At 36.4% G+C, this 27,091-nt stretch overlaps 1 protein-coding gene across 1 annotated transcript in view; it reads right to left on the reverse strand.

Moving 5' to 3' along the window:
- LOC149261578 (uncharacterized) overlaps positions 1–4,950 on the reverse strand; it is a 57,283-nt gene extending 52,333 nt beyond the window's left edge. Inside the window, exons 1-3 of the mRNA XM_089369762.1 lie at positions 4,900–4,950; positions 4,159–4,751; positions 1,808–4,050 (exon numbers count right to left, since the gene is read on the reverse strand). Of these exons, the coding sequence (XP_089225888.1) occupies positions 1,808–4,050; positions 4,159–4,751; positions 4,900–4,950 (2,887 nt within the window). The remainder of the gene's footprint in view (positions 1–1,807; positions 4,051–4,158; positions 4,752–4,899) is intronic.
- Between the last annotated feature and the right edge of the window lie 22,141 nt (positions 4,951–27,091).

The raw sequence follows: 27,091 nt of genomic DNA on the forward strand, positions 1-27,091 counted from the left end.
TTCTTCGAGAGATCAACCAATTATAAGTGATTGTGAATTCATTCATGTTGAATGTTGGACAAAAGATGATAGCTATAAGTCTATGTTTCCGAACCAGGTAGATGGAAAGAATCATAGCCAAGTACTGGTTCATGATGTTGTCGTAAAAAAGTTAACATATGAGGATAAAGATGCAAAAGGAGAGGTAGTTAATATTTATCAAAAACCACAAATATTAATTAACTATCTTATAGATATATGTTCAAATGAAGGAGATTGGGTTTTGGATTTATTTTCAAGTTCAGGTAAGTTTTATTATATAAAATTGAATTTTAATATTTTCTTTTTTTCTTTTTATGTGTTTATACTAATTTACTTACTTATTGTTTTTGTGCTTGATGATTAGGTACAACACTAGCATGTTGCCTACAAAAAAGAAGAAATTGCATTGTGATTGAAAGAGACCCACTACAATAAAATTTTATTCAACAAAGAATTAATGTTCTTCAATTTCTTCTAGATGAAATGCAAGAAGTTAGTTTGAGGAAATGAGATTTTAATGAATCATGCGTGGCAAAAAAGACAAATGAACCTCAACCATAATAATATGGAATGATGGGAAAATGACACTTTGAGAGATTTGCAGACATGAAAGCTCCATTATAAGAGGAAAATGAGGAAGCTCAAGCAAAAAATATTCTGGAAGAAGAAAATAATGAAGCTGTAGAAGATGATGAACATGGATTATATGATATTGTTGATGACATTTAAGCTATGATTGCAAATCAAACTCAATTTTGAGAGGTTTTCATTAGTTTTACTTGTAATTTTTTGACTTTGAGATTTTATGAAAAGAATGTGCATTATTATTGTTGTTATATGTTCAATATTTGTATTCTCTGATTTTCACTTTAATTTTTATATGAATCATTTTTTGTTGTTGTAAAAAACCTGTGATTACTATTATTTTTAAACATAAAATTCATAAAAAATGTTATTTTTTAAAGTTTTTTTGCTAGGATTTTGCCATACAAATTATTTATTTGACAAGTCATTTTTAACAAAAAGTCTGAAAATGTGTATTTTTTTCGTTATATTTTTTTTCCCCTGGGAAAAAGTCGTAATTTTCATTAAGATAAGAAAATTACATTTTGCAGATGCTGAAGCATATTCATATGCAGGCTTTTGCCTGATCGAGTTCATTATAACTGCTATGAGTATAAACAAGATATCTCCACGCAGGGAGCATGACAAAAATAATTCAACTGTGTTCAAAATTATGACTGGCTCTTCGCAGAGAGCAATATATACTGCTGAGTATAAAAAAAAAGATGTACTGTTCTGCTGTATCTACATACTGTAATAAACATAACTGCAAGTGATATTGGCTTTATAGCCCATCATTCCAACTGTTCATCAAAAGGGCGATGATAATACTGATAAAAAGTGCCGTCAGCCTCCTCTTGGACCCACCAATCTTCACCTATTCTGTGCGCTGCCTCTTTGGAGAGCTGATCTGCAATGGTGTTTTGCTCCTTGTAGATGTGGTGACAGACAAAAGATTCAAATGAAGTGATCAATCTCTTTGCTTCGTCAAGAATATGTCTCAAAGAAAAAGCATGACAATGAGATGCATTATTGAGCCAATTGCAAACAATTTTTGAGTCACCAAAGATCTGTAAATGTCTGCAATGTTTATGGATAGCAAAATGAATTATGTGCTTGGCTGAGCTAAGTTCTGCAAAATTATTAGTGCCTCTGCCTAGGTTGATTTGGAGCTTGTAGCAATGTCTGTCATCGAGGTGTAGTATAGCTCCCCCCCCGCAACCATCATCTTGAGCTGAGCCATCGAAAAAAGCCCAAGGTTTTGATTTGTCAATGGGAACAGGTCTAAGAATTCTCGGTGGGGTGGAGTGGTCTTCATCAGGTAACATATTGTAATCAGCGACCGTGTGTAGAATGACCGAAGGCCAGTGAGGCACTTTAAGATTGAAGATAGATTGGTTACGGGCAATCCATATGGCCCAACATGCCAGCAGGGGCAGGTTTTTGGCCTTACCTGTATGCTCAAGGCACCAGTTAGACCATGCCTCCAGAAGGTTATTCCCATGCCAATCTTTTAGAAGCGGGATATGAGTAGATAGTGATCGCCAAAAGGATATGGATGAGCTACATGATAGAAACAAGTGCTCGGTGCTTTCATCAGCATTAAGACAGAGGTGACAGCGGAAGGGTCCATAGAAGGACCGCTTCATGAGATTGGAGCCTGTGGGTATTTTGTCAAAAATTATGTTCCACATCAGGAGTCTCGTCCTAGGTGCTGCCTTAAGCTTCCATATCGCCTTCCAGGTGGGTTGTATGTCTGGGGGTTTATAAGGTTCCATGAGCCTGAGGTATCCCAGCTTTGGAGAGTAAACACCATGTTTTGCATATGCCCAGATGATCTCATCGGGACCTTCAGTAAGTATGATTTGAGCTTGTGTGAGAGCAGCAGTGTATTCCTTCCATTCATTTATCCATTGGTTAGGCAGGTCTAGTGCTCTGGCGGATAACCAAGCCTGCTCGAGGAAAGAGGAGTTTTCACGATCACCAATATGTTTGATATGAGTGATGCCTTTATCATGGAGATGTCGGATGAGATCAGCTGGTAATCTGTGGGTGTTCCCACAACCGACCCATGGGTCGACCCCAACACGTACTGCATTCCCTTCCTTAATACGCCATGTGATTCCATCTCGTAACAGAGGTATGGTGTCAATGACGGCTTTCCAGATGTTGGAAATATGATGAGTGTTTCCATGTCGGGTACAGATCCAATCTAAAACAGTTTGAGGCTTGATGTATTTTGAATATGCCACCCGTGACCAAAGACTGTCTGTAGTGAGCAAGCTCCATCCGAGTTTGGCCGCCAGTGCCTTTGAGAATATAGCCAGTCTCTTTAAGCCCCATCCACCCCATCTTTTAGGCTTGGTAATGGTTTCCCATTTTACCCATGCAAATAATCGCCCCGGCTGGTGTCCTTTCCATAGGAATCTGCAGCATATGCTCTGGAGCCTGTTCAGGGTGCCCCTTGGAATCCAAGCAAGGGCCATCCAGTAGACAGGTGTGGCTTCAATTACAGCTTTGATGAGCACTAGTCTGCCCGCCCGCGAGAGGTATCTATGGTACCAGACCTGAAGCCTCTTCTCCACTTTTGATATAAGCCATAACCAGTCTACGATTCTATAGCCAGATGGTTTCAGTCGAAAACCAAGATACTTAATCCCATCAGTTAGGTTCAAAGTGACAAATGGGAAGCGTTGAGAGGCATAGGTGATTTCATGTACCGAGCATCCAACTGGTGTTATTGTGGATTTGTTATTGTTGATCTGCATCCTAGTGGCCTGCTGGAAAAGAAGGAAGGAGTTATGTAAGGAAGAGGAGTCGCCGATACTTCCATTCAAGAAGATGAGAATGTCATCGACGAATAATAGGTGATTGAGGAAGAAATTATCCACTATTTTGATGCCTGTTAGTTGGTGCCGATCTCTGGTGGATATGATAATCCTACTCAGTCCTTCCATAATCAAGAGAAAAAGCAGCGGTGAGAGAGGACACCCCTGCCTGAGTCCTCTCTCAGCAGTAAAAAAGGGGGTTGCTTCTCCATTGAGTAAGACACTGTAAGTTACATCAGTGATGCAGCTCATCGTCCATTTGATGAATTCATATGGGAAACCAAGATGTGTAAGCAGCAACCTAAGGTACAACCAGTTTGTTCTGTCAAAAGCCTTGGAGAGGTCTACTTTAAGTATCATTCCCTTCTGCTTTTTGATCTGAAGAGTGTGCATGAGCTCTTGAGCTGTAGCAATGGCCTCATGGATCTGTCTATGATGCAAGAAAGCAAATTGCTCAGATGATATGTGCTGTGAGAGGATGGGCTTGAGACGGTTGGCTATAATCTTAGCAATGATCTTATAGAGGCAGTTGAAGAGTGATATGGGCCGGAAGTCATCGAATGAGATCGGGGCATCGGTCTTAGGTATGAGGGCGATGAAGGTGGATTTGATAGCAGATGATATCCTGCCCCTTCTCCTGCTGTCCTCCACAATGTTCAATAAGTCATGGCCCAGGATGCCAAAGAAAGTGATGTAGAATTCAATGGTCCATCCATTTGGGCCAGGGCTCTTATCCTTTTTAAACCATTTCAGTGTAGCTTCCAGTTCTTCCATGGACACCTCCTTCTGTATTTCTTCCGACATTTCCTGATCCACATATCTTGGGAAAAGTTCAGCCACTCTCATGATTTCCAGAATGTTTATACTCCCAGGTGCCCTGTAAATACCCCTAAAATGCTCAGTGGCAAGCCTGGCCAAGTTCTGCTGGGTTGATATGGTGAGTCCACGATCATCCTTTAATTCCCAAATAGTATTGATGGCTTTACGACCATTGGCGAACTTATGATAAAATTTTGTGTTGTTGTCTCCCTCAGTGAGCCAAATAGCCCTGCTTCTCAGTCTCCAGCTTTCTTCCCTTTCCTTCAATATCTGACAGCGTTTGGCGAGAAGTCGGTCATATTGTTCCTTACTCTCCTGAGTATTGAAAGTCCCTGATGTTGAATTTTCATACTCAGCGATGACCCTTTCAGCCTCATTGAGAGTGTTGTTATCCTGGATCCGCTTCTGGTGTGCCCAATTTTTTGTAATCTGCTTGAGTTCTGTTAAATTCCTTATAAAACCAGCAGAGAGTTCCTCTTCTTCCCGGATGGGGCTGTTCTGCCAGTATTCATGGACTAGCTGAATGTATGAAGGATCTTGAATGTATGTATGGGGCTGTTCACTAGTGTGTTATTCCATACCACATATCTACTTGAAATCTTCACAATTTGTAGCTCAACCGACTCCTTCGTCTTTTTGTTTAGTTCACTAGTGTTGTATTCCATACCACATAGCTATTTGAACTCTTCACAGTTTGTAGCTCAACCAAATCCTTCATCTTTTTGTTTTGATACGAAGCTACAATATTTTTTGTTCCGTTCATTCGACTCTGCTAAAACTCCTTCCAATGGTTGCACTCTTAGTTTATTTATATGTTTGCAATGGGAGGAAAGGGGGTGAACTCCCGTGTCAGTTCACCTCCATGCTCGTTTTCTTACCTTTGCCTTATTCTACAAGTTGGCTCACCCTTTATTTGTTCCACCTTCTCCTGTCAATGAATTTCTCCATCGCATATAGTGTTGCTCATTTTAATACTCTACTCCATTTCATGGTTATTTCACTCGTTCTAGGTTGAGGTGCTATCCCATTGAACAATTATGTCACCATTCTTGGGTGACTCTCTTCCACCATCTCATGATGTGTTTCCTATTTGGGTCAACACCATCATGTTTCTTGTCTTCCATTCCACCAAGTACATATACTTAAATCATGAACTCCTCGCATCATGTAATCTCCTCCAATCACACTTTAGTTTCACCCAATCAAAACCTCACATTCAACTACTTATGCCCAAAGTTGACCTAACCTCCACTTGTGCGTGTCATCATCTTGTTGTGCTAACTAGTTTCATCACTTGCTACAAGTGACTTTCCTTTGTTTTTTTTCCAACTCACTTAACCGAGCCCACCTTACCATGTGCTTTCTCATGAACAAGTCATCAACCAAAATCCCCAAAAAGTTGCAAATCTTGTGATGGGGATGTCGCACGATGCACACAATGTTTGTTTGGTTGAATGTAAAACGAAATCCAGGGCTTGAAATTGTCCTCCACTCAAAATTATTGCCATATTAGAAATACTCCAGCCACAATCTATGAGCCATATCTCTTTGGAATCAGCATAATGAAATGTCACTTCTCTGGATGATGTATCAAACTACATCTATGGAAATCACACCTGCATATATGCCATGTATTGGATCCCTTCATGTCTACTGGCTAATTAGGCAGAAAATATTAGCATCATGTCAAGTTCCACAATACATCATGTCTCACACGGTGCAATGCCCTCAATCTCAGACCATCCAAACTCTCACATCAATATACCACTACTACAAAGGTATTGTTGAAAAATGTGTAACTAGGTTTGGTCTTCATAAGTATGAAATGTATCTTTTGTAAATTATAAAATGGAAATAAATTATTATTTTTTGAGCTTGGGTTTCATGATCAAGATCTTTTATTTTTTATAGGTCAAGCCCCCATTGAGTGCTTATAGGGTTTGTTCTAGTTCTATAAGTCAAAATAGTCATTGTCATATATTGAAGACTCCAGTGGGCACATTGTAACTTGTAAAGAAAAATTATTTGTCTTTAAAGTGTCAGAATACCCTCAAAGGTCAGTTCAGCCTAGAAGCTGTCAAGTCGGCCTAACTGAAGAGCCATGTCTACCCCTTGAAGAGGCCTATATAAGGAAAGGAACTCGTCCTCCAAAGGTACACTCACTCATCTCTCATTCTATGCGAAGAAGAGGATGAAAAGAAGGACGAAGAAGAAGTCAAACAACGATGAAGTGTTTTGGGCTAATTCTCTCTCTCTCACGTGCTAGAGAAAACTAGGGTTTCTGTGCAAGGGTCTCATCTAGTTCGATCTTGGAAGAAAGGAAGGAAATAAGGCAAGCAAAGGCTACTAAGGGTATCTATCAAGCCCTAAGTCATAAGGAAAGACAGACGAAGGATAGAAGAAGGCTCTAGGAAGAAGGTCGAAGTTCCCACGTGTGAAAAAAACAAGTGCAATAGCTGCAAGGAAGTCAAAATTTCATATCTTGAATAGGAGGTCGAAGTTCTTGCAGCAGGAGGCCGAGTTGGTGCAATTGGAAGAGATTTCCCTGGGTTTGTAAAGTACAAGGTTTGCACATTATCTCAAGAGGGTGATATTGATATTGGAGGGTATTGGTCTGAGTCATAAGTTCGTGGCATTCAAAAATTGAAATATTTATAAGAAGATAAGAGATTTAAGGGTTTTCCCCTCAAGAGGAGGGGTTTTGGCCCTGGGTTGTAGCCTATACACTCTATCATTGTTCTTATTGTTTTGGTAGATGTTTGATGTTTCTCACATTATAATAATAAGGATCAAAGATAATAAGTAAAAATATAACACAAACAATTATCAAGTTGAAGAGAATTAATAGAGCTAAGGTTAGCTAAGGGCATCATGAAGATCTCCTCTAGAGTGAGGAAGTTCATCAAGAAGTGTTCCAAGATATAAAGCCATCTCAAGAAAGGTATCGAGAAAGCATGGAGTCTCTCATTTTCTTCAAATAAGGTATCAACCAAGGTAAAGGATGAAGGTCTCTTCTCGGCTCTCTCTAGCACATTCCAAGATGAAAACATTTGGGTAATTGATAACAGTGCATCAAGACACATGACTAGCCATCCCAATAAAATGAACACCTTATCAAAAGGTAAATCCACTTATTCAGTGGAATTTGGAGATAACAAGAGCTATCCCATAAGAGGTATTGGATCAACCTCTATAAAGCTAGAGAATGGAAGAAACATCCACCTCAACAACATTTTATTTTTTCCAAGTTTTCATAAGAAATTACTTTCCATTTCAATCTTAGAAGATAAGGGTGATAGAGTAGCTTTCATTGATGAAAAGCTTTTTTATGGAGTAAAGACTCAATTATAGAAAAAGATAAAGTCATTGGAATTCGAGAAGGAAGAATTTATAGACTGATATCTCCTTTATCCCAAGCCCTAGTTCACATTGAAATTAGCCCATGTGAACTCTAGCATAGAATATTTGGTCATATACATTTCAAAATCCTTCCAACTCTAAGTTCCATAATAGATGGAATACATGAATTGAAAGAAGATCATGAAGGAGTATGTAAGGGATGTGCATTGGGTAAGAATACCAAGAGACCATTTGGAAGCAGTCCTTCACAGTCAAAATAAATATTGGTTATGATTCACTCCGATGTATGTGGCCATATGACTCCTAAATCACTTGGAGGTTATCTATATTGTGTCACATTTATAGATGATCATTAAAGAATTTAAGAAAGACCTAGGTTTACTTAATGAAAACCAAGGACAAAGTATTTATAAAATTTCAAGAATTCAAAGCTGAAGTGGAGAACCTTACAGAAAGAAGAATCAATATACTAAGATCTAATAATGGAGGAGAATATACATTGAAGGATATTATAGAATTGTGTAAGGAGTTTGGGATTAAGAGGGATCTGATAGTCCCATATAATATTGAACAAAATGGAGTTTCAGAATGAAAGAATAGAGCCATTGAAGAAGTGTAAAAGAATTGTTACACGATCAGGATCTACCAATTTTTTTGTGGGGAGAAGCCACGAAGACAACTATTTACATTCAAAATCGATGGCCCCACAGGTCCCCAGACAAAAAAACTCCGGAGGAAGTGTTCACTAGAAATAAGCCATCTATAGATCATCTCCAAATCTTTGGGTGTCTTGTATATATCCATATACCAAAGGACAAAACAAAGAAGTTGGGTCCATCAAGCATGAAGGGAAGTTTGTTAGGTACATCAACTCATCAGAGGCATATATAATCTACATAAAAGAAGGACATCACATAGAAATAAGTCAATATGTCATATTTGATGAAAGTATAACATTCAAGAAATCAAAAGAACTTCCCGTAGACTATGATGATGAATAACTTTTGGTATTTGAGGAAGAATTTGATAAGGAAGAAGAAGTATCTCACCAAGAAGAAGAAGGTCCTATTGAACCTATTCAACCTGTGGTCATTCTAGAAATAGGGAAAAGACCTAATTGGTTGAAATCTACACTACTTGATGCAGAAGGTCATGGGGTAGCAAAAGGATCATTTAGAGAAAGCAAGAAACCCAAGAAATATTCTGGGTATGTTGCATACATGAAAAATTTAATAGAATCATAACCATCCACTTATTAAGAGGTTGCCAATCATCCAGAGTGTAAAAATGCTATGAATGAATAATATCAAATTATAATGAAGATTGTACCAAGGCTTGAAGATGAATCTGTGGTAACTTCCAAGTGGCTCTATAAGATCAAACTTGGGGCAGATGGAAGTATAGAAAAGTATAATGAAATATTTGTGGCTAGGGGATTCTCTCAACAAGAAGGAATCGACTATGAAGAGACATTTTCTCCAACAACAAGATATATGATGATTCATTCATTAGTCTCTCTAGCAACACCGATGGGATGGAACATCCATCAAATGGATGTCAAGACTGCATTTATGAATGCAACAATAGATGAAGAAGTCTATATAGAACAACCCTTTGTATTTGAAGTTAAAGTTAGGAAGGAATATGTTTTCATATTCAAGAAAGCATTATATGGCCTCAAACAAGCACCAAGGGCATGGCATGCTAGAATGGATGCATACCTACAAAGAATAAGATTCACAAAAAGTTCCGCTGATACAAAATTTTATATCAAGGTTGTAGATGGAGAACCTGTAATCATTATTATATATGTGGATGATATTCTCTTGACAGGTGTAGAAGTTTGAATTGAAGAACGTAAGAAGAAACTAGCATTAGAATTTGACATGAAGGAGCTAGGGTTGATGCATTACTATTTGGGACTAGAAGTCTAGCAAGGAATTGATGAAGTTCATTTGGCTCAAGGAAAGTACGTGATCAAGATGTTGAAGAGGTTTGACATGATGGATTGCAAACCTATTACCACTCTGATGATCACAAACCTGAAGAGACTAAGGAGTTCTTAATCAAGACTTGTGGATCCTTCCAAGCATAGACAACTAATTGGCTCACTGATGTACTTCGTGAATACTCAACCAGACATATGTTTTGCAGTAAATATTCTTAATAAATTCCAAGTGGAGCCAAGGCATGATCATTGGATAGTAGTAAAGCATATTTTAAGATATCTATGAGGAACCATTCATTACTGCATGAAGTACGACATAAGAAAAATTGTTCACTTAATAGGATATATAGATTCTGACTGGGGAGGCAATGAAAAAGATGAAAGAAGCACTAGTGGAGGATGTTTAAGTTTAGGATTCTCCATGATCTCATGAATGAGTTGGAAACAAGACATAGTTTCATTAAGTAGAGCCGAGGTTGAATACATTACAACCTATGAAGTAAGCAAAGAAGCGATTTGGTTGAGGAAGATGCTATCCGACCTGTTTGAAGGATCGATGAACCCTATAGTGATACTTTATGATAACACCAGGTTTATACATTTATCTGAAGACCAAGTATTTCATGGAAAGACAAAGAATATAAACAACAAGTATCACTATATTCAAGAGCTATTACAAAATTGTGTGTTGCAACTACAATATATATCCACTGATGAGCAGGTTGTTGACATATTGACAAAATATATTTCGAACAAGAAGCTTGTATACTTGAGAGACAAGCTTGGCTTGGTTGATGTATCCTCCCTAATTGAGAGGGAGAGATAGACACTACATTCTTGTCTTCACTTGGGAATAAACAATGGAGGATTGGATAACGATCTGGCATTTGATACTCATTGAGGATGTGGTAGGGAATAGAAGACAATATTAGTCGTGAATCAATATTGTTTGAGGACTAGATATCAAAGAAAATAATAGTCCAAAGAAGGTCATACTCAATGAACACCTGAGTGGAGTATGTACCTTGAGTGACAATGATGATGGTGTTTATAAATCATTTGTCTCACCAGCATTGTGCTTTGATCTTATGGAGAGACAAAGTTGTTATTCAAGGCCTTACTATGTGACAATGTTGGTTAACATGATGTTAGATAGATGGGTTACCAATCCGACTCTTTTTATGAGATCTCTTCAAATTGAGAATGACCATGTACCTGTTACGAATACCTCCTTATTTAAGAGGAAGTGTTGAAAAATGTGTAACTAGGTTCGGTCTTCATAAGTATGAAATGTATCTTTTGTAAATTATAAAATGAAAAGAAATTATTATTTTTGGAGCATGGGTTTCATGTTCAAGTTCTTTTATTTTTTATAGGTCAAGAACCCATTGAGTGCTTCTAGGGTTTTTCCTAGGTCTACAAGTCAAAAGAGTCATTGTCATAAATTGAAGAACCCAATGGCCACATTGTAAATTGTAAAGGTTTTTTTTTTTGGTATTTAAAGTGTTAGAGTACCCTCCAAGATCAAGTCGGCCTAGAAGTTGTCAAGTCGGCCTAACTAAGGAGCCACATCTACCCCTTGAAGAATACTACATAAGGAGAGGAACTCATCCTCCAAAGGGACACTCACTCATCTCTCATTATATGTGAAGAAGAGGATGAAGAAGAGGTAAAATAAGGAATAAGTGTTTTGGCCTAATTCTCTATCTCTCATGTGCTAAAGAAAGCTAGTGTTTTTGTGCAAGGGTATCATCTAGTTCAATCTTGGAAGGAAGGAAGGAAAGAAGGCAAGCGAAGGATACTAAGGGTATCTCTCAAGCCCTAAGTCACAAGTAAAGGCACCAGAGGATAGAAGATGGATCTAGGAAGAAGGTTGAAGTTCCTACATGTGGTAGAAACAGTTGCAGCAGCTGTAGGGAAGTTGAAATTTCATATCTGCGGTAGGAGGTTGAAGTTCTTGCAGTAGGAGGCCGATTTGGTGCAATTGGAATAGATTTACCTAAGTTCAATGTTTTCACATTATCTCAAGAGGTTGATCTTGATCTTGGAGGGTATTGGTCTGAGTCATAAGGTTTTGGTATTCGTCAATTTAAATATCTATAAAAAGAGAAGATATTTAAGGGTCTTCCCCTCAAGAGGAGGGGTTTTGGCCTTGGCTTGTAGCCTATACATTGTACCATTGTTCTTGTTTTTTTAGTAGCTGTTTGATGTTTCTCACATTAAAATAATAAGGATCAAAGATAATAAGTAAAAATATAACACAAATAGTTATCAAGTTGAAGATAATTAACATATTCATTGCCCTACTGAATTCTCAATAGTTATCACCTTAGGCACCCCATAGACTTGGCTTTCCATCTAACCACATGTTGGAATGTAGAGGGAAGGCCTAGGTTTGGAATTGTTTTTCCAACAAAGCCCCTTAGACATTGGCCCTTTGGACAACACCTGTGAACAAGTGAAGTATCACCTGAGGCATCTATGGGGGACTGCAAGAACCAGGACAATTCTATAGTGATGAAGGAGATGGGGATTTTAGCCTATCATTATCATATTCATTATGTAATTAATTACTATAGGTCAGAATTTTTTTTAAGTATACCCTTCTTTTGTGCAATAAAACCATTATTCATGGCCACCTAATATAATTATGATATGAAAATAGAAAAAACAACACATATTGTGCAAAATGGCATAATATAAGCCAAACATATCATTTTATTAGAACTATGAAGTATTCATTACAAACATGTTTTTCACATCTCACTAGCCTATTTTAATCCTCATTGCAGTGAAAGGCTTAAAACATATCTCTAATCTTAATAACATCATTCCCCTTTACTTTATAACATTGATCTATTTATAGTTTTACATTTGGGTGCAATCCAGCCAAAAATCCCCTTTTTACCATGGGCAGTAACTATTACCACGGGAAAAAACATACAACATAAGCTTAACAAATTTCCTTATTCTTCGTATTTCCATGCCATGACCCTTAGCTAACCTTATTATGTGGTCCTCTTCTGCATAGTGCTCCTCTACGTGATTCCAAAAATTTGTATCCAAAACATTTCTCCAAAAGGCCCCCAATACTCAGTTCTGGCTTGTCCTCGAGCGACTTAGTGTCATTTTTTTATACTAAGGGCATTGTTCCTTTCGTAATTGAAAAAAATATTTGGAAGGTTTGTCTTGTGATCTCGACCTTTGCCTTCACTTCCTCTACTCATGCGATAATTTGAAGATATTTTTATGGTGCAAGCTCTAGAAATTTCTTAGTGTCTATGATATTGTGGTCTATGTACGTCAAGTTTTCCACTACGCCGATAATACTTCCCTCCATGTTGAATATTGGTGGAATGAATGGTGTCACCATCTGCTATTTTGAATCCTTCTTGAGGTGGATTTATGACACATTGGGTTTTCTCGGCGGCACAAAGGCTCTCAAAAATTGTCATATTGTCGACCCAACTAATCTTGTTGTTGGTGCTTGTTCTATTGCTTCTATCTACGTAGGGGGTGGAGGCACCCCTGGTGTCTTAGTCCCAAGGAAAATTTTAAGGATGGAAAATTATCTTGAAGTTTAAAAACAATGGTGAATCTCACTAGTCCCTAATATGAAAACTATAAAATATTTATAGATGTATTTATAAAATTATTCAAATTAATAATGATTTAAAATATACTCTCTATATAATGTTGGAAATTTTTAACGTATAATAATTTTATATTGCAAAATTTAGGCAAATCATTTAAAAAAAATGTCAATTGGTGATTATTTTTTTTGGAAAAATCATGGAAAATTAGCCCAACTACGAATATTAACCCCTAAAATTTTCCAAGATTAGTCCTGTCCTTTCTTCTCAGTGAAAATGCTTATCCTCTTGTAGATATCATCTTGGTTGCTCTCTGGTTTGTAGCTCTACAACTTCTGTTTGTATCATGACTTTGTCTCTCTCACAACTCTCCAAATGCCTTGAACAAAATAAGTTCATCTGACTAAGTATGAAGAATTTATACCTCTCTTGCATAGTACGCGATTTTCTAATTATCATAACTCCAAATCTATCATACGTGATCCGATATCCCATTGAATTTACTTATGCAAGTGGATCTTTCATTGGTTTGTAGACTCAGAAAGGTGGGTGTCCTGTTAGTAGTTGTTGTTATCAGATCCACCAATTCACAAGGATTTTGTCATTAAAGTGCATATGATCTGTCAATAATGTAGTTGTTTTTCAACATTTCCATTGTTATGAAATCTATCCTACACGATTGATACTTGTATTTTATGGTGATTCTTTCCTTTTTTCTTTCCTATTTTTTCCATAGTGTAAATGGTTACAGATCCCTACCACTCTGGTGGATCTACACATCTCCACAATTTTCTCCCTTCCTCATTCTCCATGCAATCTATTTTTTGAAAAAAGAAAAAAATACTCAGATGTATTTTATTTATTTCAAAAATTTGTGCGAATATCCTTATTGTGTGGAAGGTCGACTTCTCCTATAGAGTTTCAATCGACTGCCATTGACAAAGCCTTCTTTAGGTTCTCCATTGAGATTTTATAACTAGACAATTTTGATCTTTGTCACATACCTGATTGTATATTTTCCTTCCAACGTATTTGAAACTTGCTCATATGCTTCAAAAACTTACTATCATACAACACAACCAAATCTCTTGGCTAAAACTTTTCCTGTTTGATGAACCTATCATGCTAGGATTTCCCACACACTTTTTGCACATTTTAATGAAATCCTACCATTACATGTTCTTCCTCTGGTTGCAACATCTCTTACATTATTTCTCTGTTGTGCCTAAATTGGTCAAGTTTGTTAAGACATCAATGCACAAACTCCGGACTAGGAATTGCATAGGAATCACTTCTTCTTGTCCATATACTAATCTAAATCTACCTTGTCAATTTATTACATGTGGTTCTATATGTCAATAAAACTGTTGGTATCCTTAAGTTCCAATCATATATGTTGATGTTGCATAGTTTTTCCAAAGTATTCTCCAAAATTTTGTTGAATCCTTCAATAGTTCCATTTGCTTGCGTATCATAAGGTGTACTCTTTTGATGGTAAATTTTAAACTCTTCTATCAGGAAACAATTGTCTTATTTAAAAAGTGAGTCCCCTAATCACTTATTAGTATTTTACGACATCCATACGTTGTAACTTTGTTCTCAAATAAAAACCATGCGACTATCTCTGCACTATAATCTCTAACAAGTTCTACCTTAGCCCATCTCGTAAGGTAATATGTGGCAATTATTATATATCTAGTTCATGATCTCCTTGTTGGTAGTTTAATAGGTCTAATGAATTCTACTTCCCACTTGTCAAATGATTTTAATGTTATTTATGGAAATAATGGCCTCTCATCCCTCCTAGGTGGTTTCCCAACTCTTTGGCATACATCACATCTCTAAATAAATTATTTGGCATCATTATGGAGAGTAGGACAATAGAGTCCTACGTGAAAAATATTTTGTGCGATAACCTTCCTTGCATAGTGGCCTCTTGCAACTCCTTCATGTGATTCTAACAATGTCAAGGGCCTTTCATGTTCTAATATGCAACAATTAAGGATGCCATCTATGCTTAACTTGTATAGGCACCCTATTACAAGTTGATAATCTATTGCCTTTAGAACTAGTTGTTTCTTTTGTGTGATGGTATAGTCTACTAGGACTACACTTGTGCTAAGGAACTAGGCTACGTATACAAAGTAATCATCATCCATATCTACTGCAAACAAGTGTTAATTGAGTAGATTGTCATCAATGTTTTCTGCATTTTCTCCTATTAATATGCACGACAAGTGGTCTAGTCCTATGTTAATCCTTTATGGTTTCAAAACAACCTCAAAATCATATTCTTGAAAAAACAACAACAATCTACAAGTCCGGCCCCCCTACCCTCCCCCAACATTGGCTTATTGACTAGGTATCTCAGTGGAGAATGGTCAGTGTACATTTTGAAGTGTGACCCAAGCAAGTAGTTTTTGAACTTATGTAATGCATATACCATCGCCAAGCCTTCTCATTGTATAGTGATGTAATTTTGTTCAACAATTGATAAATTTCTGCTAGCGAATGCAATGGGGTGGTCTATATCCCCTTCTACCAATTGAACTAAAATTGCACTCAAGGCTATGGATGATTCATCTACATGGAAGTGAAACTCCTTCCCCCAATCTAAAAAAACCAGAATTGACAGAGGTACCAACTTTTCCTTCAAAATGTCCAAGGTCTACTAACATTTTGCATTCCACTGAAACTTAGTCTCCTTCCTCAACAATATTTCTAAGGGGTTGTGATATGTGCATATCCCCTTACGAACTTTCTATAGTACCTTGTATGGCCTAGAGTTGTGCGTAATTGTCACACTGAGGTAGGAAAAGGTTAGTTTTCTATGAAATCAATTTTTGTAGGATTGACCAATAGACCTTGGTTGCACACTACATGGCCCAACAAAATACCAAATGATAAGCAGAAAATACACTTTTTCAAGTTCAATGAAATTTGTAACTATCTACATTTTTTAAGCATCAAACACAAAACTTCAATATGCTTATTTAAAATACTAAATATTATATAATCATACAGATATACCTTTAGAAAATTATGAATAAAAATCTTTGAAAAATGCGAACACAACTCTAGAAAATATTTCAGGTGCATTTTTAAGACCAAAAGGCATGACAATATATTGGAAGCATCCCCTTTTCATCGCAAAATCGGTCTTATGTCTGAATTCTGATGAAATCTTGATCTGATGATACCTTGAGAATCCATTTGTAACTGGGTAGGCCTTTTATCCTCCTACATTTTCTAGTAATTCATCATTCAAATTCCTTAGGCCCACACAAATCATGATCTCCTCTATCTTCTTGTCTTGTACTACCATAGGGCTCATCCATTCTAATTCTTCTAGTGGTTCAATGACCCTAGCTTCCAACATTATGTCCAACTCTTTCTTCATCTTCTTCTTATATATTGGATTCAACCTATATGGTCTTTGCTTGACTGGATTTGCACCTAGTTTTAGAAGGATTTTCATTTCTCCTAGTAGTTCCCCAACTATCCCTTTCATTTATGAAAAAGTAATTGGATATAGGTCCTGGTATTTTTTCAATAAATTAGAAATACCGTTTACCATTTCCTCACCCCAATAGTCCTCAATGATTGCAAGTTTAGGATTTTCTTCAGTTCCAATGTTCACTTTGCATGTTTCGATAGGTTTTTCATAGTTTGTAAATTATAGTTCTGGACTTTCTACTGTGTGCTCTAATTTTGATTTTAGGTACTTGTAAATTCCTTGGGTGATCCTTCTCTTGAAGGTATTTTGTGGTATTGTAGCATCCCATTAACTGTTTAATAGTCTGGGAATCTCTTTGCGTGAAGCATAAGGGTATTAACTTCTGCATAGTCTTGCTTTCTTTTGCATAGATTTTCTCTTTAACAACCTGCAAAGCTATATCCACTAAAGGATCATATGATTCAAAACTGAAGGTTACCTAGAAATTTTGAGTCATATCTCCCCAATCTTCCCTCCCTCAATGCATTTCTAGTTCTATATACTAGTTCCTATAAATGGCATCTAAGGTGTGGATAAACAAATGCACCAATTCTTCGTTTGGTATCTTTTTCTTAGTCCATTCTGCGATGCAACCATTGAGATGAGTGGTAAGACACCTTAGTCTAGTTTAATTTCATTCGATATTTCCAATATTCAGTCTGAACTTGATCTACAACAAATGTTTGCATTTCTTCCAATTCTCCATCTTGTCTTTGTGAACAAGCCACCATCTAAATTTGAGGCATAGGAATTAATGCTTCACTAAGTTAATACACCATCAACAAATAGATTGACATAGACATCCTACGCGTAGTCACATTATATATGTTGTTAAGGTCTTTTGCGTCGGATGCTTCCCTTACAGGTTCCACATATCAGTTTCCTTCTGTTGGATGTAATGGCATAGCAACCTTTGAGTCTCCCAACTCAAAGATCTTTTGTCTCTTCTTCAGGTTGATAATGACTTGATTATCAAAATCAAAGATAATTCCTAGAAATGCAGTGTATGGGTTGGTATCATCCAAAATCTATATGACTTTAAAATCAACACTACTTCTAACTCCATGAATTTTAACCTCTACTCCTATGAACCTTCCAATAGGGAAAATATTGCATTGATTTCTCACCTCAGCTAGATGGACGACCAAGCCAAATTTGGCCTCCCCATCATTTCCCAGGTCTTCTTAGGAAGAATATTTACATCTAAACCTAGGCCCAAAATAATATTGTGCATATTATAATCTCCTATATGTGCACTAAATATGAATTCCCTATTGGTCCTTTTCTTGCACATAACCTATTTAACTGTGCACCAAGGGGTGTACATGTTAGGAAATCCCCACTCTTTCATGCACTGATCAATCATTCTACACAAATTGTCTAGGGCCAATTCATCCTTTATTAGTTCTAAAAATATCTTTAAGAAATTTTAAATGGAAATTACCTTTTCAGTAGTTTCTCCAAGTGCATAATTTTCATATACCAATGGCATGTCATAAACATGCAATCCATGTTGGGTGGTTAAGCTTGATGGACCCCATTTTGTTGCAACCAATTCCTTTCAAGCTTCCTTATACATGTATTTTTTTTCATTGGATCAAATCATGGAGTTGGTCCTATGATTTCTCTTACCCATTGGTGTGGTTGGTTCCCTTGTCCAGCTACATCTACTCCCATCCTCGTTCCTCTGTGTGTAACTACTCTAACCTCTAGAAGGTCTCTGTGTGCTTCAATGGCTATCATCTATACATTCTAAAATCTCTTTTCCTACCACTTTATAATGAGTTGAGGACAATATTCCATAGCATGATCCAATCTTATGCAATATATACATGTTGTGAAATGGTTGGAGAAATATTGCGCAATGTGTGCCCTATCTTCCCATAGTTGTAGTAGATTATTAGATCCCTACCTTTTCCAAATTCTCGTCTACCTCTACCTTGGAATTGTTTTCCTCTTCCATACATTCCATAACATCTACCTACCTGATTATAGGTTATGGGTTGTTTATAAGCTTGCACTCCTGCTTCAAATCCATTTGCCTCCTGTACCTTTGAAGCAGTAGTGTGCTCCCTCATAAAATATAGTGCATGACATGTATGGATATCATGTCCTACTAACTTGAAAAGGTCACAAAACAAAGTTATGATTGATCTTTGTTACTTTGGCATCATAGGGAAGGAATTTGTATATGCCCCCATACTCTACAAACATCACACCATAGTCCCCTGCCTTGCACCAAGGGGTTTGCTACTCCTACAACCATGTACTCTGTCATAGTTGGGCACTCATTCCTATGATGATATTCTTTCTTGCATATAGTACACCATAATTCCTCATAATTTTCCTTACCTTTGGCTAGATCTTGTAACTGAAGTGTTAAAGTTGCTAGATGTGATTGAACCTATGCCATTCCTATGTTGTTTTCACTTCTTGTATGGGATGCTTCCAACTTCATGGCAATTTCTAGAGCCTCAGATTGTGATTCAATCTTCTGCTAAGTTAGTGGGAAGCATATACGAAGGAGTAATCCTACAATAAAGGATTCCTTATGCTACACATATGGAAGTTGAAATGTTACTCGATCTAGCAAGAATTTAAACTTTGAATCAAAGTTCCATACTAATTCACTAACATTCTACTTGATCTCTTTAATCTTTATGATACATTGGGATTCTAATTTTCATTTATGAAATTATTTCAATAATGCTTTCCTGATGTCTCGTAATGATTGAACTTGTCCTACTAGCAAGGTAGCTTTATATTTCATGTACTAAGTAAGCACACAGTCTTTGAAGGTGGTCTCCAACTATTCAACCATTATTCGTTTGACCTAGACCTGCTTAACAATCCATACTTCTTCACAACCAATGAGATGTTGTTCAGGATCCTTTGTCCTAGTGCCATGAAATATAAGCATTCATAAAGTGGGACCAACACTCGCCATTGTGTTATGCAGGGTATTACTAACTAACGTTTTTGTATGTTGGTTCTCACCCCTTTTTTTTACTACTTCCACTACCTTGATTATATTTACTATTGTCCCTACTCCCTTCACTCACTGAAATTATTTGAAACACATTTTAAGGTGATCTTACTTCTTGGCTTGGAGACACACATAGGGTCATGGGTTTTCCATAGGGTGTGTCCCAATCAGGGTCACTAGGATAAACTAGATGTTCTTGTCTTGGACTGAGTTGATGATTACCTTCCTTGTTCTTTTTGTTACCTTCTATGCATAATAGTCCATCATGGAGGTGATTTTCATTAATACCTTATGCTTGGCCACTAAAGTCCCAATGCTCACTATTGTGTTGCTTTCTCCATCCTTCTATACTCCTCCTTACTATATTTCTATCACCCGAAGAATCCAACACATATAATCTTCTTATCCAAGGACTGCAATGAAATCTTGTTCCACTTCGCAACACTCTGTTGACTTCTTTTGTCATGCTTTCCTCCTGTGCTGATGTGAACACTCTTACTCTCCTAAAATTTTCTTCATTTTTGACTCTACGATGTCTCAACATCCTCATCTCATCCAATCTTTCCTCATTCGTTACTATATCCCACATCTGTGTTCCCTTAGGCCACCATTTGGTCATCCCCCACTCTCCCCATCGTGCACAAAATGATTTCATCACTCATGGTACCAAATTCCAATGAGATAACTCTCTTATCACACAATAGCATTTTTATCCAAGTGAACACCGATCTCATGTATCTTCCTCATGGACCCTTGAATAATTATCCCTTGGTTGCACTATATGACCAAGTGTCATCTATAGCAAAGTCCACCACATAACCTTCTAGTATGTTGTTCAACCAAAAGTTGATTGCATGAGAAATCGTGTTACTTATAGTGTTTACTCTTTGGATTAACTTTGGATTCCAACTAGCTAGTACAACAAGGAACTAAGTTTCATTTTCTTTGGCCAATATTTGGAACCACTTGGCTAGAACATTAAAAAATTTAGTGAAAAAATTTCATGAAAATATGTGAAGACATACCTTTACATGCATTTCTCAAGGATGATTCATTTTCATATTTTATCGTGAACTCATGTTCCTTTGTTTCTACCCTCTATTGAAATTCTTCCTAAGTAGGTCTCCACATCCCCTTCAATCACAGATCGTGATCTTAACAATGGAACCATTTTTTGGTGTGCAGAGGGAAGATTCAAGTTTAGAATGATTTAAAAAAAAAATCCCCTCAAACACCAACCATTTCGGAAACACCTTCAAGCAAGTGAAGTCTCACCTGACACATCTATGGGGGATTGCAGAAACTAGGATAGTTCTATAGTGATGAAGGTCATGGGAATTTTCCATTAACATTACCATATTCATTATGTAATTACTTGTTAATGCTAAAAAAAAATTTAAGGTATGCCCCTATTATGTGCAATAAACCCATTATTCATGGCCACTTAACATAATTAAAATATGAAAATAGACAAAACAACACATAACGCACGAAAAGGCATAGTATAAGTGAAACAAATCATTTTATTATAACTACAAAGTCTTCATCATAAACATGTATGTCATAGCTCACAGGCCTATTTTAATCCTCATTATAATGCAAGGCTCAAAAGACACCTCTAAGCTTAATAACATAATTCCCTTTTAGTTTGTGACATCGATCTATTTTTAGTTTTACATATGGGTGCAAACCAACCAAAAATCCCTTTTTTAATATGGGCGGTAACTATTACAATGGGAAAAAACATACAACATAAGCCTAATGGATTTCCTTATTCTCCATATTTACGTGGTGACCCTTAGCTAACCTTATTTCATGGTCACTCTTCTACGTTATTTCAAAATCGTTACCCAAAACATTAATCCAACATTACAATAATGCGCCACTAGTTAATGGCTCAGTGTGACTATAGGGTGTGGTAGTTATGACGACCATAACTTCCATCTCTCACATCCAACTACTCACTAGGAACAATTCCCCCATACTTCTCTGTCACATACCTCAACAATAGTGGATATGAATAAATTTTATCCTCAACTTCCTCAACAAGCTTCTCTAACTTGAGATCACATGGCCATCCTCCGAGAATCCCTGTAGATGCATCAACCTCCTCCTTGGACTTATAATACCAATGATCACTCAATTGGTCACATTTCTAAACCACTAACTCTACAACTATGCCATCATCCCTTGGTCCATGCTCCAACCTACTCATCCTCTTTTCCGATTCTTCAATCCTATCAGTTAATGTTGTCATGATGTTCACATGTTGAGACATAACAAAATCAATATCTTTGTTTCTTGTACTCCCATATTCAACACCACAATATTGCTTCTCATCCTGGAATATTGTAGCCATCTTGAATTTCATACTCAGATATTATCTTTGAGCCTTCATAAAAATAAGTTTAGGTCTTGATAGGATGAACATATGCCCCATATGAGGCATACGAACAAATCTCTAATCAATTAAGAATTCTTGTACTAACATCAAGTTGAAATCATCTAACTGCCCCATTGTAAGGTCCACCTTCCCTTTCCATCCTCCTATACATATGAGCACATCCTCAACTATCTTGATCACACACATATCTTTGGAATTGATAGCTTTGAAGGGTGCCTTTCTTTGGCTTAACTCTAAGTCCAAGATTCTTCACTGCATCTTCTCTCACAACGTTTTGGGTAGCCCCACTCCTAACCATGATTGTCACATGATGCCACACAAGTCTACCCCAATGAACTCAAATAAGGTACTCTCTTTACCCTCCACTTCTTCCTTATTCCACAAAACTACTACTCCTAGTGCTTGTAACATTCATATCATTGCAACCTTTTTTTGTTCCCTGGAAACTACTTTCTGCTTTATTAGGAAATTTCTTTCCAAATGGTTCTCTCCACATATCCAACATGTGATGGGTCTCTTCTCCTTTGCAATACCTACTTGTGATTCTTGGCCTTCCTTGGAGGAATTTCGCTTCTCTTGGTCCTACTTCTTTTTGTTATCACCTCAACCTTCCTCTTTGTCCTTCCCATTAGTCTATTAATAAAGTATACAAGTGTTTGGACTTCATTCCTATTGACTTCTCTATTTTCTATGACTGCAAGCCATTGATGAAGTTGTACATATGATCCTCATAAGACATTCCCATGATCTCTAGAATAAGCCCATTTTTTATTATTATGTAAGTTTGGATCCTTCCTATATGCTTCAAAACCATAAGGTGATCCATCACTACCCATGCTTGATTTTCTGGTCCAAACTGTGCATGCACAACTGCCTTTGGCTCTGCCCAATTTGATATATTCCTTGTGATACAACTAGCTACCAAATCATGTACTCATGTTCTCCACCACAACTTTGTAGTACCAGTGAGACACATTGTATTAAAATTAACCTTCAATTCATCCATAACATCATCCCATATGTTCCAACATTTTCTCTACATCCCAACAAAAGTTCCCAAGTATTTTGGCACTCCTAGTCCCATCATACAACTTTGGTTCTTTCAACTTTACCTTCACCGATGAACTTGTTGAACCTTGTCCAATGGTCTTGTTCAATACTACTAACATGTTGGCCTGATCATGTGTCAAAGTCACAAGCAATGACACTTTCTCTTCCAAGCACCTCATCTGAGAGTCTTGACCTTAAAAATGTTTCACATCTCCGGTAGCTTCCTCAAGTGCAAATGAACTTGTATGAATATCTTCCTTTATCTCTACAATATATTTCCTTATTTCATCAAACTAGTTGTTGTGACCTTCCATGGAATCCATCATTAAAACCAAGCTTCCTTAGACAAATTGGTCCTTATTTACCAATGTAACCTCCTCTTGGTTCCTCGAGCTACCTATTGTGTTCACCATTCTGACCTGCTACTAATATACCTTAGATATGGCCTTACCAAGGCTCACACAAGTTATCTGCCTAAATGTATCCTAGACAAGAAACTAATATCCAACCCTACTTTCCCTTTTGGAAATCGATTACAGATAGTTCCTTTCCCACTTGTAATAGTGGAAGAGAAACCTTACTTGCAATCACTACCACTGAGTTCAACTCTAGATCTCGCTATTTCTACTTCAATATAATTATAATTCACTATATGCTCTGATACCACCTGTCACAACCCCATATGCTACACATGGTTACAAAGAACGTTTGGCACATTGTGACCCCTCGAGTGTGTAGTACTAGCATGTTTCACCACTGACTAGAGTAGCATAGTGTTAATCTACTCAGACTACACTTCACAATATGTTGCTTGTTATTAGGTTCTATATAGTTATTCAATGGAATATCAAAATTCATCCACATAGAACTTTAAGCATTCATATTTTCACTATCATACACAACTTTAAAAAATAAAAAAAGAAGTATAAACAAAAATCCACCTTCACCCACAAAATACACAACTTGTACCCAACTTGCAAATTTTATATAGAATGACTCTCCAACCTTAATCTCTTTATATTAATGAAGTTTACATCAAAAAGTGGCCTTACCCCACCATAATGACTCCTTTCTTCAAGCATGAAAAAATCACCAAAATACAATACCACAAACTTGTCACCAAAATTTAGCTCACTTGGACCTGTCACTAGATTACCCACGTCCCTATTTCACCAAATTTTGTGAAAAATTGTCTTCAGTTCGTTCATGTGGTATGCCTAATTGCAGACTCGCCTAAACTCTTTGCAACTCACCAATCGAATGACTCCTTTGTCTCGTTGTTTTACTATGTGACTAGATTCTTTTTTGTTCTATCCGTTTTTCTCTCACCGAACTCCTTCCAGTGGTCACACTCTCGATTTATTTATATGTTTGCAATGGGGCCCGGTGAATAATCAGGTTAATTTCACCTCCACACCCTTTTGCTCCCCTTTGCCTCATTCCACATGTCAGCTTGCCATCTACTTGTAATTTTGTGTCATTTTTGTTTTGATAATGTATTTCTCCATTGTACCTGGTATCGTTCATTTTGGAAAAGGTTTAAAGAAGATTGGGAAGAACGGGTGTGTACATTTTACACATATGGGGCATTGGAATAAAAAAAATTATTTTATTTTGGAATGTGATGCATTCAAAGACATCAGAGAAAGTTATGGGAATATGTTAGTATCAGTTTCTTAACACTGTCTTTTCAGCGATGGGATTGTTACAAGGTTGGACCAGCTCATCATCAATTCGAATAAAAAAATGATTGAATTGCAAAAGGCAAAAAAACAAGGCATTGATAGTCTCATAGAAGGTTGGGCCAACTCATCATCAATTCGAATAAAAAAATGATTTAATTACAAAAAGCAAAAAAACAAGACATTGATAGTCCCATAGACTATTTTTATTTTTAATCTAGTGAACGTTAAAATATCATTTCATTTCTACGCTGACTCTCTACTCCATTCTGTAGTTGTTCCTTGCTACGGGCGAGTGCTCTATCCCATCACACACTTATGTCACTTTTTCCTGGCCAATGTTTTTCCTCCATTGCATGGTGTGTCACCCATTTAGGTTGATGCCCTTGTGGCCCCTCACACCCATTCCACCAAGTCGTTATACTTAAAATCATGTTCTCCTCACATTGTGTGGCTTCCTCACAAGTGAATTACCTTTGTTCCACTACCCAACTTGCCTAGCCAAGCTCGCATTGGTGTGTTCTCACTCATGTGCAAGTCATTGACGAGAAGCGCCAAAATGTTGCAAATTGTGTGATATTAATGTTGCAAATATTGCGATGGGGATGTCTTACACATGGTGTGTTTGGTTAAATGCACGCCCAATTCCAGGTCCTGAAAATAGCCCTCACTCGTCTCATGGTTGTTTTAGCTGCTCACTCTCTAACTTGTGATGGGACGGAGAGTATTCTTACTTACATCATTAAATTTTCATGGAATATTGTGTTTACAGATTTTAACATATTAATGTCATGTTTCTTTCAATTAATATTATCATTTCCCTCATTCAAGTGTAAGCGACATTATTGTTAGGTTGATTAGCATGTATATTTTTGTTGGCCAATAGTTTGTGTTAAAGTTGGTCTTGGCCTTAGCCAATAAGGAAGGCAATAAGATCGACTTGTAGGGTTTCTTAAATTGTGAAGTATTCATTTTTTGCGTGTAAGTTTCTATTCAATGATACACACACACACACACACACACACATATATATATATACCCATTATTAGATGTTATGTTAATAGATTTAAGAGTCCTCTCACATGTAATATTTGAATTTTATTTTTTTAAAGAAAATAGTCTATAATAAACATCTTCCTTGTGTGAGGTTTCAAATGATAATTGATTTTAAATTAAAAATAAAAAAATCATTTTTAAAATAACAAATGTTGTTTTTTTAATTATAAATATTAATTAATTAATATTATTTTCAAATCAATTTTCTTTTATTTCAAAAAATTATCGTTTACACTTTCAATATATACAATTAAATTATCAAGATGAAATTTCATTAGGAAGGAGAAGCCAAAATAAGTTAGATTTATGGCTTGTGTATTCTATTTCAAAACAAAATCAACTAAAAAAATTAATACACTGACAAACTTAGATATAAGCATATTGTAAAACTAAGAAAACAATATAAGATAAAATAACCCATTCTTATAGTGATGATATTAAAAATCTAGGTTGTCATTTTCCTATTCTCACATCTTGCATCACAAGCAGAACTAAAATTATGTGTTGGCATCATCATACAATTAATAACATCTTACATTGTAGTCAAACTATGACTAAAATCTCTGAATCATTGACATAACTAATTCATCTGGTGAAACTTCCAGATAATCATATCCTCGTAGTCGACCAATAACAAGTTTGCAATCATTCCTTTCAAACAACAAACATCTTTGTGTCATTACATAGCTCTCTACCATGCTCATATGCATTGGGTTTTATTTTTATGCTTCTCACATTGAGGTTTCAAATGATAACCAATTTTAAATTCAAAAGAATTCACTTTTAAAACAACAAATATTAATTTTTAATTATATTAATTAATTAATATCTTCTAAGATCAATTTTATTATATTCAAATATTATCGTTTACACTTTCGATATACAAAATTAAACTATCAAGATGAGATTTCATTATGAAGGAGAAGACAAAAACAAGTCAAATTCATGGCTTGCACATTCCATTTCAAAACAAAACCAACTCAAAAACAATTAATACATTGATAGAATTAGATATAAGTGTATTACAAAACTAAGAAAGCTATATAAGATAAATAACCCACTCCTATAATTGATGATATTAAAAATCTAGGTTGTCATTTTCCTATTCTTACAACTTGCAAATCACAAGTAGAACTAAAAGTACTTATTGGCACCATAATACAACTAATGCATCTTACATTATAGTGAAACTATGAGTAAAATATCTGAATCATTGACATAACTGATCCATCTCGTGAAACTTCCACATAATCATATCCTTGTAGTCGACCAATAACAAGTTTC

Source organism: Pinus tabuliformis, chromosome 6 (assembly GCF_031772625.1).
Source record: "Pinus tabuliformis cultivar Carrire ecotype Pingquan chromosome 6, CPIR1, whole genome shotgun sequence".
NCBI lineage: Eukaryota > Viridiplantae > Streptophyta > Pinopsida > Pinales > Pinaceae > Pinus > Pinus tabuliformis.